Here is a 15,764-nt window from a genome sequence, read left to right as displayed (position 1 = left end):
TCAGATTACATGCAATCCAAAAGTATTAATGACTACTATCTGCCTATCAGCTAATATGAATCATGACGTGGAGACCAGAAGGATACAACAGTCCATGACAGTGTTAATACAGCTTGACCTCAGGAGGTAGGTGAAGGGATGCTTAGGATGACAAATATCATGAAAATTGGTTAAAAAAAATACAATGTGGAAGTCTGACAGAGAAAATTAGAGGATGGATACAATGTTTGTGCTTTACAGTGGTTGCTTTTTCACATTTATTTTTTTCCATTTAGGCAAACTATATAAGCTGGAGTACACTAGATTTCAGCAGAAGTAGAGGAGCTGATATAATTTGGAAACATGATTTCAGGAAACCCCACCCCAAGAATTGCCCTTGTCATCTAATGACAGTCCGTGAAAATAATTACTTGGAAGTTTGTAACCATATTTTCTTTTCTTCCCCAAATAGATTAATTTCCAAACTGTTACATGGCTAATGGAAATTTCACCCGCGTCACTGAGTTTATTCTCACAGGAGTCTCAGAATGCCCAGACCTCCAGATCCCTCTCTTCTTTGTCTTCCTGGTCATCTATGGACTGACCGTGACAGGGAACCTAAGCATCATCACCCTCTCCAGCGTGGACTCTCGGCTTCAGACCCCCATGTATTTCTTCCTCAGGCACTTGGCCATCATCAATCTTGGCAATTCAACTGTCATTGCCCCTAAAATGCTGATCAACTTCTTAGTAAAGAAACACACCACCTCCTTCTATGAATGTGCCATTCAGCTAGGTGGGTTCTTGGTTTTCATCGTAGCTGAAATTTTCATGTTAGCTGTGATGGCCTTTGACCGCTATGTGGCCATTTGTAGCCCCCTGCTCTACATGGTGGTGGTGTCTCGACAGGCCTGCTTTCTGCTAGTTTCCCTTACATACCTCTATAGCTTTTCCACATCGATTGTGACTTCCTTTTCTGTATTTTCAATGGCTTATTGCTCTTCCAATGTAATCAATCATTTTTACTGCGATATTGTCCCCCTCTTAGCCTTGTCCTGCTCCGATACTTCCTTTCCAGAAACAGTAGTCTTCGTATCTGCATCTACAAACTTGATGCTTTCCATAACTGTAGTGGTAGCATCTTATTTCAACATCATTTTGTCTATTCTAAGGATACGTTCATCAGAAGGAAGGAAAAGAGCCTTCTCCACATGCACCTCACATGTGACGGCAGTGTCAGTCTTCTATGGAACTCTGCTTTTCATGTATTTACAGCCTCGAAATAACCATTCATTAGAAACTGATAAAATGGCTTCAGTGTTTTATACGCTGGTGATTCCCATGCTGAACCCCATGATCTACAGCCTGAGGAACAAGGACGTGAAGGCTGCCTTGAAGAGATTTCTGACAAATTCGTGCTGTTGATGTCTTTTTGAACTCTACAGGTCAATGAAGAGATGGTTAAGATAGGCTGCCCTTGTGTGGAGGAGATTCTTACAACATTAAAAGCCAAAGGAATGGGTTATTTTCCCATTTTGCAATTTCTGTTTTGAGAAAAGGTCCTAGTTTGCACCATTCAAATAGAAATCTTGAATACAACCCAGGTTTTCCGATCTAAAGAATAAAAATGTTTGAGTCAATAGTCACAGAATTTGGGGGCTGAATTGAAGAAAAAAAAAAAAAGAGCCAGTGAAATTCAGATCCTTATTCTTTGTGTAAATTTTCCAGTTCCCTTATCCTGATGCATGTGGCTGTGGGGGACAAGTCCAGTACCCCAGACAAGGCTAAACTATGAGCTAGTGTTTATGAAATCACCCACGAGGCAGAGTCCGTAGTTTAACACAAACCTTGTTAATTTTAAAAAAGAAAAAGAACAAATAAAACCAACTCACTTAAGAAGATGACAATATTCAGATATCTTCAGAGCAAAGTGTCACCATGTCCAAAATAGACTCCAGATTTCCTAACACACCAGTATATTCAATGCAACAAAATTAGAGTAATGTTTGAAGTGATAGGGCTTCCCTGGTGCTTCGATGGTAAAGAATCTGCCTGCAATGTGAGAGATCTGAGTATGATCCCTGGGTTGGGAAGATCCCTTGGAGGAGGGCAGGGCAATCCACTCCAGTATTCTTGGGGCTTCCCTGGTGTCTCAGAGGGTAAAGCGTCTGCCTGCAATGTGGGAGACCCGGGTTCGATCTCTGGGTCAGGAAGCTCCCCTGGAGATGGAAATGGCACCCCACTCCGGTCCTCTTGCCTGGAGAATCCCATGGGCAGAAGAGCCAGGCAGGCTACAGTCCACAGGATCGCAAAGAGTTGGACACGACTGAGCGGCTTCACTTTCTTTTCTTTCTTTCTTTTGAAGTGATAACAGAGAGAGATTCTCAGTTTTCCTGCTTCCTTTCCTGTCTTCAGAATGTTCCTCTATGTGCCTTGGCTTGCAGTTTTATCAGTTTTATGGCCTCTCCTACCCACTTCATCTCCTGTGTCCCAAACTGCTTTGTTTGGAACTTTTTGGTGTGTGAGGGTTTTCTGCCCTTCCTATTGGCCGCACAACTCTGTGCTGTATCACTGCAGCAATTTGAGACAGAACTAAACAGAAGCATCAGAAACAGGAGAGTCTAGGAAAAAAACAAACCAGAAAAAGTAGATTTATCTAGCAAAATTTTAGTATTCAAAAAATCAATAAAAAGAAGAAAACAATTAAAATGGGCAAATTTTAGAACTGTAAGAGGTGAGTATATGAATAACCAAGTACATAGAAAGCTGTCCACTTTCACTAGCCACCAAGTAAATGAAAATTCAACTCACAATGAGATTATTTTATCCCAATTCCATTTATAAGTTATTTTTAAAATGTCTACATCAAATATTCCCAAGGAGATGGGGCAAATAGAATTCTCACACATGGCTTTTGGTAATGTAAAATGTTACCATAAGTTCATAAAGTTAGCAGGTTCTTATAAAGTAAAAAATGCAGATGTTTATGTTACAGTAATTACCTCTTAGATCTATAACGAGTAAAATAATACATATATACACACATATGCTTTTATAAGGGTGTTTATACAAGATATTTTATAATAAACCAAAACTCAAATATCTGTTGGTAAGAGAATGAGTAAGATGGGATATATGTGGTAGAAGGCTATATGCATCCATATAAACTCAGCACAGCCGAATTTCAACACAATTAAGCTGAGTGCAAGATACAGACTAAGAACATTTATTGTGTGGTTTCACTTATGCGAAATTCAGAAACAGGGAAAATGAGATTAGGGATAGAAACCAGAGCAGCATTTGCTCTAGGTGAGAGCGAGCTCTTTGGGAAGTTAAGGTCTGATGGAAATTGCCTTTATGATGGGAGTAGCCAAGAAGTGGGGTTATAAAGTATCAGGGAAATGTCTGTGGTGTTGAAATGTTATCTTGATTCAGGTATTAGGAACAAATGGCACATTTTCCAAATTTACCCATTTGTACAATTTAATGCCATCTTTTACTGTATGCAAATTTTCCTCAATTCTAAAGCAAAAGAAATTCATAGAAGAAGAGAACATAGCTTAAATGTTATGCGAGGGAATGTATTTCCTTATATTAGGTTTTATCTTCTGTGAGACTATGTGAACATCATTCAAAAATGGTAGATTGCAGCTCAGGGAACACTATGATTTAGACAACTATTATTGCAACACACTGCATTACAATAATTATCATGTGTTTGCCATATGAAAAGAAAACGCATGTATATCACTCATTTAAAGACAAGGCTTTAATTTCAAATCTTCTAGTCATCAATTACACATCTTTGGTCAAATCACATAGTTTATCTGAGCTTAGTGTCCTCTGAATCTGGGACTAGTAATATCCACCTCATTTAGGTTAAATGGTATATTTTTAATGCAGCGCCTATGACATATTTTTACTGGAATAATAAACAAATAAAAAAGTATATGCAATGGTGGTGATTAATTTGCAATTTTATCATGACTATTGAAACTGTTCCAATTTTGCTGCAATAAAGCACTTTAGTCTTTTTCATCGTTGTTCTGATCATTGACTCTGTGTCAGTGATTGAGTACTTTCATGTCCTGTGGGTCTCGGTGGAACTGTAAAGATCATTATGCTGTTTTCGTCCTTTCTTTAAATTATTCCTTATAACTGTTCACTAGAGTCTAGGCCAGATATCCCGGAGGGTAGGTAGGCACACAGGCAATCGTTTTTAAATCTCTCAGAAGATTTAAGAGAAATGATTTGAATAACTCACCTGCTATTAATACTTTCTCAGGAAACATCACAAACATCACAAAGCATAAATTCTCCCTACTCAAAGAAAAGTCAGAGAAATGTGAGAGGAGAAAATCCAATTCTTCATTAATGTGAGTAGACAGAAATTGTTGATTTTGATTATCACCCTGACATTGGTAGTTTCCCTTGTTCCTTAGATTCTGACTATGAACACTTTTATGGACACTGACAGATATTCTTTAACCACAAAAACTCCATTATTATTTTTTGTTCTTGTTAACTTGTTTCCCTGGAATACTGTGGTAGTGTCAGGGCATTACCTATGAATTGACTAGATGTTATACAGCTATTTTATTTATGAAAGCTGAAAGTCAGATGTGGATATTGTAAGTGCAGAGGGAGTTAGATATATCTGAAAAAATCATGAGCAATCTAATCTATTAAAATCCAGTAAGATTAGAATTTCCAGATAAAATATAAGATGTTCAGTTGCATTTAAATTTCAGATCAATGACAAATACTTTTTAGTATCTGCCTCAAATAACATTTGAATTTTCTATAAATATATCCAATGCACTATTTGAAAAAGACTTTAAGATATGTATTACCCATGAAACATTTTATAAACTGAAAATGATCTTAATATAAGGATATGTTTATTCTTCTATATGAGAATCAATTCCCACATATGAACTTGGAGAGTTTTCAGTTGTTTGTTTTCCCTAACAGTTGCTTACTTTTTTTTTTTTTTCCAAGAATGACTTTACTAACTGATTGAGTAAACTAGTAAATGAATAGAATACTTTTTTAAGAGTTAAGGAGAAAGCCATGCACCTCAAGTAGTTCCTAACGCTTATCACCAGGTCTGAAGATTGAAATATCAGTTATATCTTTGCATACTTTTTTTATCCTGTGTGCTCTAATGGTTAGCCCTAAATAGGAGCATATAAATGTTGCATCAGAATGGTCAAAAAGGACCAAAGATATCCTTTGCAAAATAAGAAGAATGGGCGGAGTATTACTATCTCTTTAACATTCTTATAGCAATTCTTTTTGATAAGTACCCAGAAGTTGTAAGTTGGACCATATGAGGAATTGCTAATCAACAGATATCAAATTTCAATAATGGAAGATGAATAAGTTCTAGAGAGGAGCAGCATTGTGCCTATAATTAAGAATGCTAGTCTATTCAACCTTAAATCTTTTAATGGAACAGATCTTATGTTATATATTCTTAAGGAGAAAAGTAAAATTAAAAATGAATGGGTAGGGTAAAATAATCTGGAAATTTAGAAGAAAATAATAAAAGACACTGAAAATGAAGATACACTCAATAGACACTAGACTAATCCTTAACAGAACTGAAGACTTCAAAATGGTGACATTGGTAGCGGATGTCTGAATTCCTTTGCCTAATTCAGTGTGTCTCACATTCTACAAGAAAACCCGTGAGAGGAGACCAGGCAACACTTGGTTCTTCTCTGTGAAAGAGGAAAGGGCCTGAAAGCTGAATGGGACACAATAGAGAAACAGCTGACAGTGTCATCTAGGAAAAAGCAATAGAGCTGGCTCCACAAGGCCCAGCATTGCCTTCCATCCTTAAACCCATTTTTAGATCAGACTAGTTTTTTGATTTAACAAGACAGAAACTCTGTAGTATCTTAATAAGGAAATAAAACCTAGGAAGAAATGTTTATATTCTAGGTTGCTCTTAGTTCAACTGGTATTTTTGAATATCAGCAGGGACGCAGAGGGCAAGAGAAAAAAAATGTAGGGCTGAGTGTATGCTGAGTGAGGTGATGTAAGTAGAAAGGCTATACAGAGCTGAATGTCAAATGCATTGAATATGAGGCTAAAGCTTATTCTTCAATTATTCTAAAAATAATCTCAGACTACAAATTTGACTACTCAAAAAGTATTAAAGACTGTTATATGTCTATCAGCCAAACTGAGAGAATCATGACATGGAGGTCAAAATGATACAGTCGTCAATGACAGCATTAATTAAAGCTTGACCTAAGGAAGTAGAAGTGCGTAAAATGGCAAAATATTATTGACACGGGCAAATAATAAAATGCGGAACTTTGAAAGAGAAATTTAGAGGATGGGTACAATATTTGTGATTTAAAGTGGTCCCTTTAAAATTTTTATGTTTGCCATTTAAAAAGTGTTTGTAGCCAGCAACACACTAAATTTCAGCAGAAATAGAGGAGCTGGTATAATTTGGAAGCATGATTCCAGGAAATCTCACCCTAGGCATTGCCTGTGCCATCTAATGGCAATCCTAGGAAATACAACTTTTAAAAACTGTAACCATTTCTCCTTTCTTGCTCAAACAGATGACTCTCCAAACTCTACCATGGCTCATGAAAATTTCACCCGAGTCATTGAATTTATTCTCACAGGAGTCTCAGAACGCCCAGACCTCAAGATCCCTCTCTTCTTTGTCTTCCTGGTCATCTATGGACTGACCGTGACAGGGAACCTAAGCATCATCACCCTCACCAGCGTGGACTCTCACCTTCAGACCCCCATGTATTTCTTCCTCCGGCACTTGGCCATCATCAATCTCGGCAATTCAACTGTCATTGCCCCTAAAATGCTGGTCAATTTCTTAGTAAAGAAACACACCACCTCCTTCTATGAATGTGCCACCCAACTAGGCATGTTCTTGGTTTTCATTGTAGCTGAAATTTTCATTTTAGCTGTGATGGCCTATGACCGCTATGTGGCCATTTGTAACCCCCTGCTCTACATGGTGGTGGTGTCTCGGAGGACCTGCCGTCTGCTAGTTTCCCTCACATACCTCTATAGCTTTTCCACAGCTATTGTGGCTTCATCTTCTGTATTCTCTATGTCTTATTGCTCTTCCAATGTAGTCAATCATTTTTACTGTGATATTGTCCCTCTGATAGCATTGTCTTGCTCTGATACTTCCTTTCCAGAAACAGTGGTATTTGTATCTGCAGCTACAAATTTGGTGTTTTCCATAACTATAGTTGTAGCATCTTATTTCAACATTGTTCTGTCCATTCTAAGGATACACTCATCAGAAGGAAGAAAACGAGCCTTCTCCACATGTGTCTCACATATGACAGCTGTGTCAGTCTTCTACGGAACGCTGCTTTTCATGTATTTGCAGCCTCAAACTAACCATTCTATGGGTGTTGATAAAATGGCTTCAGTGTTTTATACACTGGTGATACCCATGCTGAACCCCATGATCTACAGCCTGAGGAACAAGGATGTGAAGGCTGCCTTGAAGAGATTTCTGACAAATTCATGCGGTTCTTTTAAACTGATGTAATTTTTAACTCTAAGGTAAATGAGGAGATGGTTAAGAAAGGCGCATTGTGTGGAGGAGATTCTGAACAGCATTAGAAGCTAACGGAATGGGTGTTTTTCCCATTTTATTTATTTTGAGGCAAGGCTCTAGTCTGTATCATACAAATAGAAATCTTAAAAATAACCTAGTTTTTTTTTTTCTGATCTAAATAACAAAATGTCAGAATTTGAGACAATAGTCTCAGAAATTTTGGCAATGAATTGCAGAAAGGAAACAGTGTATGAAAATGAGATCCCCATTCTTTGTAAAAGCTGTCCAGTTCACTTATCCTGAGCCAAGTTCATTTATCCTACTGAGCCATGTAGGTTACTGGAAGATTTCCCTTGTCCCAGACACCCACCCCCCGCAAAAAAAAGCACACACACAAACATGAACTAATATTTATGAAATCACCCATGAGGCAGAGTTTGTAGTTTGCCACAAACCTTGTTAATTTCCTATTCTAATTAAAAAAGAACAAATAAATCAACCCTCTTAAGAAGAAGATAACAATATTCACATGTCTTCATGGCACAATATAACCATGTTCAACACAGATTCTAAGTTCCTGACAAAGCAATATAGTCAATAGAAGAAAAGTAAAGTAATCCTTGAAGTGACAGCAGAGATTGGCTCTCAGGTCTCCTGCTCCCTTCTCAGCCTTCAGATCTTCAGACTATTAGTCTGTACCTTCGTTTGAGACTTTGTCAACTTCATGGCCTCTTCTACCCACTTCATCTGCTGCATTCCAATCTGTTTTGTACTTGTGGAATTTTTCTGGTGGGAGATAACTTTTTGCTCTTCCTAGTGATTGCCTAGAAAATCCCATGGACGGAGGAGCCTGGTAGGCTGCAGTCCATGGGATCGCTAAGAGTTGGACACGACTGAGCAACTTCACTTTCACTTTTCACTTTCATTCATTGGAGAAGGAAATGGCAACCCACTCCAGTGTTCTTGCCTGGAGAATCCCAGCGATGGGGGAGCCTGGTGGGCTGCCATCTATGGGGTCGCACAGAGTCGGACACGACTGAAGCGACTTAGCAGCAGCAGTAGTGATAGCAAAAATCTCTTTGATAATACAATAAGATATTGGGTCATAGAACAAAACAGAAATATCAAAATATAAAACATCAGGGAGAAAATATGCAAAAATTGTTTTATCTAGCACATGTGAAAATTCAAAAAATCAAGTAAAGATTAAATTTCAATGGGCAAAATTTAGACATAAGATGTAGATTTGAACACAGACTGGTTCCAAATAGGTAAAGCAGTACATCAAGGCTGTATATTGTCACCCTGCTTATTTAACATATATGCAGAGTACATCATGAGAAACGCTGGGCTGGAAGAAGCACAAGCTGTAATCAAGATTGCCAGGAGAAATATCAATAACCTCAGATATGCAGATGACAACACTCTTATGGCAGAAAGTGAAGAAGAGCTAAAGAGCCTCTTGATGAAAGTGAAAGAGGAGAGTGAAAGAGTTGACTTAAAACTCAACATTCAGAAAACTAAGGTCATGGCATCTGGTCCCATCACTTCACGGCAAATAGGTGGGAAAGAAGGGAAACAGAGACAGACTTTATGTTTGGGGCTCCAAAATCACTGCAGATGGTGACTGCAGCTATGAAATTAAAATATACTTGCTCCTTGGATTGAACCCAGGTCTCCCACATTGCAGGCAGATTCTTTATTGTCTGAGCCACCAGGGAATAGAATTATTATATCCCAATGTCCATTTATATATAAGTGTGTGTGTGTATTAATTTTTACATCAAATATTGGTAAGAATATGGTGAAATGAAATTCTCATGCACAGCTTTTGCTAATATAAAATGCTACAGTAAGTTTGGTAATCTTGCAGTTTCTTGTAAAGTTAAATATACAGTGACCTATGTCCTAGTTATTCTAAGATCCCTAACTAGGAGAAAGTAATGTATATATACTCACACATACACTTATATAGAACTCTTTATGCTAGATATTTTAATAGAACAAACACAATATCCATCAATATTTGAAGAGCTGTGGTACTCAAATGCAGTGGGATGTCGTATAGTTATAAAATCACACATGGATAAATTTCAAAATCACTATGCTGAGTGAAAGATACCAGACTGGGATTATTGTGTGATTCCACTTACATGAAATTCAAAAACAGGATAATAAGTTTAGGGATAGAAAACAAAGTAGTAGTTGCTAGAGTTGTGAGAGTGTTTGTGGAGTTAAATGAGGGAAATTTCCATTATTCCTGGAGAGGCGAGGGGTAGAGGGGTTATAAAGCTTTGGAGAAGTTTCTGTGGTGCTGAAAATATTCTATATCTTGATTTAGGTATTAGGAACAAATGACACATTTTCCAAAACTTACCCATCTATGCTATTTAGATCCATCTTTAGCTGTTTATGATTTTTCTCAATTCTAATACATAAGGATGAGGGTATAGGTAAAATGTTATGAGAGAGCGTGTACTGTCTTATATTAAATTTTACCTTCCATGGGGTTGTACTGAACATTATCCAAGTGTGTTGGTATCTCAGCTCAGGAAGCACTATAGTTTAAACACACACTGCCTTTCAATAATTGTTATGGAATTGTCATATTAAAGGTCAGGGTATGTATATCACTCACTTAAAGATGAGGCTTTAATGTCATCATGGCTTTGGTCAAATTACATAATTTATCTGAGCTTGGTTTTCCTCTGTTTATTGTTAGAGTCCATATTTATATTATATAGGTTAAATAATATATTTTCACACCAGTGCCAACTACATATTTTTTTACTGGAATTATAAATTAAAAAAATTCCATGCAATGATGATGATTCATTTACAATTATATCATGACTTTTGGAACTGTTTCAGTTTTGCTGAGTTAAAGCCCATACAGTAGCCTTTTCATTGTTACTATAATCATTAAGTCTGCGTAAATGAATGAACATGTAAAATAGGCTGTAGGTCTCACTGGAGCTGTACAGATCATTTATGCTGTTTCTTCCTTTCCTTAAATTGCCCCTTACACTTTTTCACTAGGGGATATGCAGACTATCTTGGATAATTAGCAGAAACTACAGGCAATTTTTTAATCTCTCAGACGATTTAAACAAAAATGTCTTAATAAATACCATACTACTTCCTCAAGGAACATCAGAAAGAGAGAAGAAAAGCGTAAATTTTCATTACTCAGAGAAAAGTCAGAGAAACTTGAGAGCAGAAAACTGCAGTTATTCTTTAAATGTGAGTAGATAAACATTGCTGTTGATTTTCATGATCACCTAATGTTGGTAATTCACCTTGATTCTTAGATTCTGACTAAAGACACTTTTATGGTCACTGACAGATCATTCTTTATGTCACAGGAATTTCATTATTTCCTTTTTTAACTGGTTTCTCTGGAATAGCATGGTATTTAAGGCATTAAAATCCCATGAATTGACAACATGTTCTATATCTGTTTTAACTTGTGAAAGTTGAAAGCTGCATTTGGATATTACAATTGCAGAAAGAGTGCACAGATCATCACCAATCTATTAGAATCCAGTAAGGTTAGAATTTGCAAATAAAATACAAGATATTCAGCTGCATTTAAATTTCAGATCAATAACAAATACTTTTTAGTATCTGCCTCATGCAACATTTGGCATTTTTGTTAATGTAACCAATTCAATATTTTAAAAAGAATATTTAAAAATATTGTGTCACCCATTAAATATTTTATAAATTGAAAATAATTTAATTTAAAGATATGCATATTCTTATATATAAGATCAACTCCCATGCATAAACTTGGATATTTTTTATTCATTTGTTTTCTCTCAGTTCAGTTCAGTTCAGTCGCTCAGTCGTGTCCGACTCTTGTTTTCTCTACCAGTTACTAACTTGCTAACTATATGGTCCATTTTTCTCTTGTTCTTTTTCTTTTTTAAAGAAAACATTTTACAAATTGAGCAAGTAGACTGGTAAATATAGGATGATCTTTTAAGAGTTTTGGAGAAAGACTTTAAACCCCAAAAATTCCTAACTGCCATCAGCAATTCTGAAGATTCAGAGCGCAGTCATGCCTCCACACACACGTTGTGTCTTGTCTGCCGTAATGCACACACGCATGCTCACTTGTGTCTGACTCTTTGGGACCCCATGGACTGCAGCCCCCTATGGGGTTTCCCAGGCCAGAATACTGGAGTGGATTATTTCCTCATCCAGGGTATCTTTCTGACCCTACAGGAACAGAAACTGCAACTATAAACAGACATATCCTTTCCAAAAAAAAAAAAAACCCAGCAACTTGGCAGGGTATCAGTTCAGTCTAGTCGCTCAGTCATGTCTGACTCTTTGCGACCCCATGAACTGCAGCACGCCAGGCCTCCCTGTCCATCACGAAATCCCGGAGTCCACCCAAACCCATGTCCATTGAGTCAGTGATGCCATCCAACCATCTCATCCTCTGTCGTCCCTTTCTCCTCTTGCCCTCAATCCCTCCCAGCATCAGGGTCTTTTCAAATGGGTCAGTTCTTTGCAGCAGGTGGCCAAAGTATTGGAGTTTCAGCTTCAACATCAGCCCTTCCAATGAACACCCAGAACTGATCTCCTTTAGGATGGACTGGTTGGAACTCCTTGCAGTTCAAGGGACTCTCAAGAGTCTTCTACAACACCACAGTTCAAAAGCATCAATTCTTCTGCACTCAGCTTTCTTCAAAGTCCAACTCTCACATCCATACATGACTACTGGAAAACCATAGCCTTGACTAGATGGACCTTTGTTGACAAAGTAATGTCTCTGCTTTTTAATATACTGTCTAGGTTGGTCATAACTTTCCTTCCAAGGAGTAAGCGTCTTTTAATTTCATGGCTGCAATCACCATCTGCAGTGATTTTGAAGCTGCCCAAAATAAAGTCTGACACTATTTCCACTGTTCCTCATCCATTTGCCATGAAGTGATGGGACCGGATGACATGATCTTAGTTTTTTGGATGTTAAGCTTTAAGCCAACTTTTTCACTTTCTTCTTTCACTTTCATCAACAGGCTTTTTAGTTCCTCTTCACTTTCTGCCATAAGGGTGGTGTCATCTGCATATCTGAGCTTATTGATATTTCTCCCAGCAATCTTGATTCCAGCTTGTGCTTCTTCCAGCCCAGCATTTCTCATGATGTATTCTGCATAGAAGTTAAATAAGCAGGGTGACAATATACAGCCTTGACGTACTCCTTTTCCTATTTGGAACCAGTCTGTTGTTCCATGTCCAGTTCTAACTGTTGCTTCCTGACCTGCATACAGATTTCTCAAGAGGCAGGTCAGGTGGTCTGGTATTCCCATCTCTTGAAGAATTTTCCACAGTTTATTGTAATCCACAAAGTCAGAGGTTTTGGCTTAGTCAATGAAGCAGAAATAGATGTTTTGGTGGAACTCTCTTGCTTTGTCGATCATCCAGCAGATGTTGGCAATTTGATCTCTGGTTCCTCTGCCTTTTCTAAAACCAGCTTGAACATCTGGAAGTTTACAGTTCACGTATTGCTGAAGCCTGGCTTGGAGAATTTTGAGCATCACTTTACTAGCATGTGAGATGAGTGCAATTGTATGATAGTTTGAGCATTCTTTGGCATTGCCATTCTTTGAGATTAGAGTGAAAACTGACCTTTTCCAGTCCTGTGGTCACTGGTGAGTTTTCCAAATTTGCTAGCATATTGATTGCAGCACTTTCATAGTTCATCTTTTAGGATTTGAAATAGCTCAACTGGAATTCCATCACCTCCACTACCTTTGTTCATAGTGATGTTTCCTAAGGCCCACTTGACTTCACATCCAGGATGTCTGGCTCTAGGTGAATGATCACACCATCGTGATTATCTGGGTCGTGAAGATCTGTTTTGTACAGTTCTTCTGTGTATTCTTGCCACCTCTTCTTAATATCTTCTGCTTCTGTTAGGTCCATACCATTTCTGTCCTTTATTGAGCCCATCTTTGCATGAAATTGTCCCTTGGAATCTCTAGTGTTCTTGAAGAGATTTCTAGTCTTTCCCATTCTCTTGTTTTCCTCTATTTCTTTGCATTGATCGCTGAAGAAGGCTTTGTTATCTCTTCTTGCTATTCTTCGGAACTCCGCATTCAAATAGGTATATCTCTCCTTTTCTCCTTTGCTTTTCACTTCCCTTCTTTTCAGAGCTGTTTGTAAGGTCTCCCCATACAGCCATTTTGCTTTTTTTCATTTCTTTTTCTTGTGGATGGTCTTGATTCCTGTCTCCTGTACAATGTCATGAACCTCCATCCATAGTTCATCAGGCACTCTATCTATCAGATCTAGTCCCTTAAAGCTATTTCTCACTTCCACTGTATAGTCATAAAGGATTCGATTAGGTCATATCTGGATGGTCTAGTGGTTTTCTCGATTTTCTTCAATTTCAGTCTGAATTTGGCATTAAGGAGTTTTCATGATCTGAGCTACAGTCAGCTCCGGTCTTGTTTTTGCTGACTGTATAGAGCTTCTCCATCTTTGGCTGCAAAGAATATAATCAGTCTGATTTCGGTGTTGGCCACCTGGTGATGTCCATGTGTAGAGTCTTCTTTTGTGTTGTTGGAAGATGGTGTTTGCTATGACCAGTGTGTTCTCTTGGCAAAACTCTATTAGCCTTTTCCCTGCTTCATTCTGTACTCCAAGGCCAAATTTGCCTGTTACACCAGGTGTTTCTTGACTTCCTACTTTTGCATTCCAGTCCCCTTTAATGAAAAGGACATCATTTTTTGGTATTAGTTCTAGAAGGTCTTGTAGGTCTTCAGAGAACTGTTCAACTTCAGCTTCTTCAGCATTACTGTTCAGAGCATAGACTTGGATCACTGTGATATTGAATGGTTTGCCTTGGAAACAAACAGATATCATTCTGTTGTTTTTGAGATTGCATCCAAGTACTGCATTTCAGAATCTTTTGTTGACTATGATGGCTACTCCATTTCTTTAAGGGATTCCTACCCACAGTAGTAGATATATTGGTGATCTGAGTTAAATTCACCCATTCCAGTTCTTCTTAGTTTGCTGATTCTTAGAATGTCAATGTTCACTCTTGCCAACACCTGTTTGACCACTTCCAATTTGCCTTGATTCACGGACCTACCATTCCAGGTTCCTATGCAATATTGCTCTTTACAGCATCAAACCTTGCTTCTATCACCTGTCCCATCCACAACTTGATGGTGTTTTGCTTTGGCTCAATCCCTTCATTCTTTCTGGAGTTATTTCTCCAATGATCTCCAGTAGCATATTGGGCACTTACCAACCTGGGGAGTTCATCTTTCAGTGTCCTTTCATTTTGCCTTTTCATACTGTTCATGGGGTTCTCAAGGCAAGAATAGTGAAGTGGTTTGCCATTCCCTTCTCCAGTGGACCACATTCTGTCAGACCTCTCCACTATGACCTTTCTGTCTTGGGTGGAAATTATTTTCAATAAATGCCCAGAAGTCATATGTTGGGCCATACAGGGAGTTGCTAATCAACAGGTATAAAAAAATTTCAGTTAAGGAAGGTGAATGAAATCTAAAGATTTACTCTATAGCTTTTAACTATAATTTAACATACTGTACTGTTTACTCATAAATTATATAATGGGGCAGATCTCATATTATGTATTTTATTACATAAAATCAAAATTTAAAAAGTAGACAAGGTCCATGGAATTTCATAAGCAAAAATACTAGAGTAGGTTGCCGTTTCCTACTCCAGGGGATCTCCTCAATCCAGACGTCAAACTCAAGTCTCCCACATTGGTAGGCAGATTCTTTACCACTGTGCCACCTGGGAAGCCCAAATCAACTATACTTCAGTAAATTTTTTTTTCTTGAGAAAAAAAAAAAAAGGACATGAGAGACACAGAATCAACATCCTGTCGTGCAATGTTACAGGACAAAAGAAAAACTAGAATCTCAAAAGAGAGGGAATCCTCAGTGCGAAAGGATGCAGGTAGATTGAGAAACCTATAGGGAAGTTATGCTACAATTAAAAAAAAAAAACTGGAAGCAGATGAAAAAATCTTGAAATAGATGAAAAAATATTGTATGATCATTAGGGCTCATTTCCTAAATATCTGCAAGTCTAACTTACCAAACATGCTGCAGACTTACAGAGTAGTTTGCTTAAATTAATATTTAAATGACTTATAAACACTTAAAGTTTAATAAGTTAATATCACTTTCATCACTTCATCTTAAACCATAACCCCAAATATTTGAAA

The 15,764-nt window shown here is 37.7% G+C and overlaps 2 protein-coding genes across 2 annotated transcripts; both read left to right on the top strand.

Moving 5' to 3' along the window:
• The first annotated feature begins 471 nt into the window (after nt 1–471).
• Nucleotides 472–1,404, top strand: LOC120877029 (olfactory receptor 8J1-like). The gene has a single exon (XM_040259332.1). It carries the CDS (start codon nt 472–474, stop codon nt 1,402–1,404), a length of 933 nt encoding a protein of 310 aa, XP_040115266.1.
• Nucleotides 1,405–6,583: 5,179 nt separating this feature from the next.
• Nucleotides 6,584–7,531, top strand: LOC120877028 (olfactory receptor 8J3-like). Its single transcript, XM_040259331.1, has one exon. The coding sequence runs from the start codon at nt 6,584–6,586 to the stop codon at nt 7,529–7,531; it is 948 nt and encodes a 315-aa protein (XP_040115265.1).
• The last annotated feature ends 8,233 nt before the right edge of the window (nt 7,532–15,764 follow it).

The sequence above is a fragment of the Oryx dammah genome, unplaced genomic scaffold (genome assembly GCF_014754425.2).
Source record: "Oryx dammah isolate SB20612 unplaced genomic scaffold, SCBI_Odam_1.1 HiC_scaffold_17, whole genome shotgun sequence".
Lineage (NCBI taxonomy): Eukaryota > Metazoa > Chordata > Mammalia > Artiodactyla > Bovidae > Oryx > Oryx dammah.
Note: the sequence above shows the minus strand (reverse complement) of the source record. Positions and strands in the feature narration are given on the sequence as shown.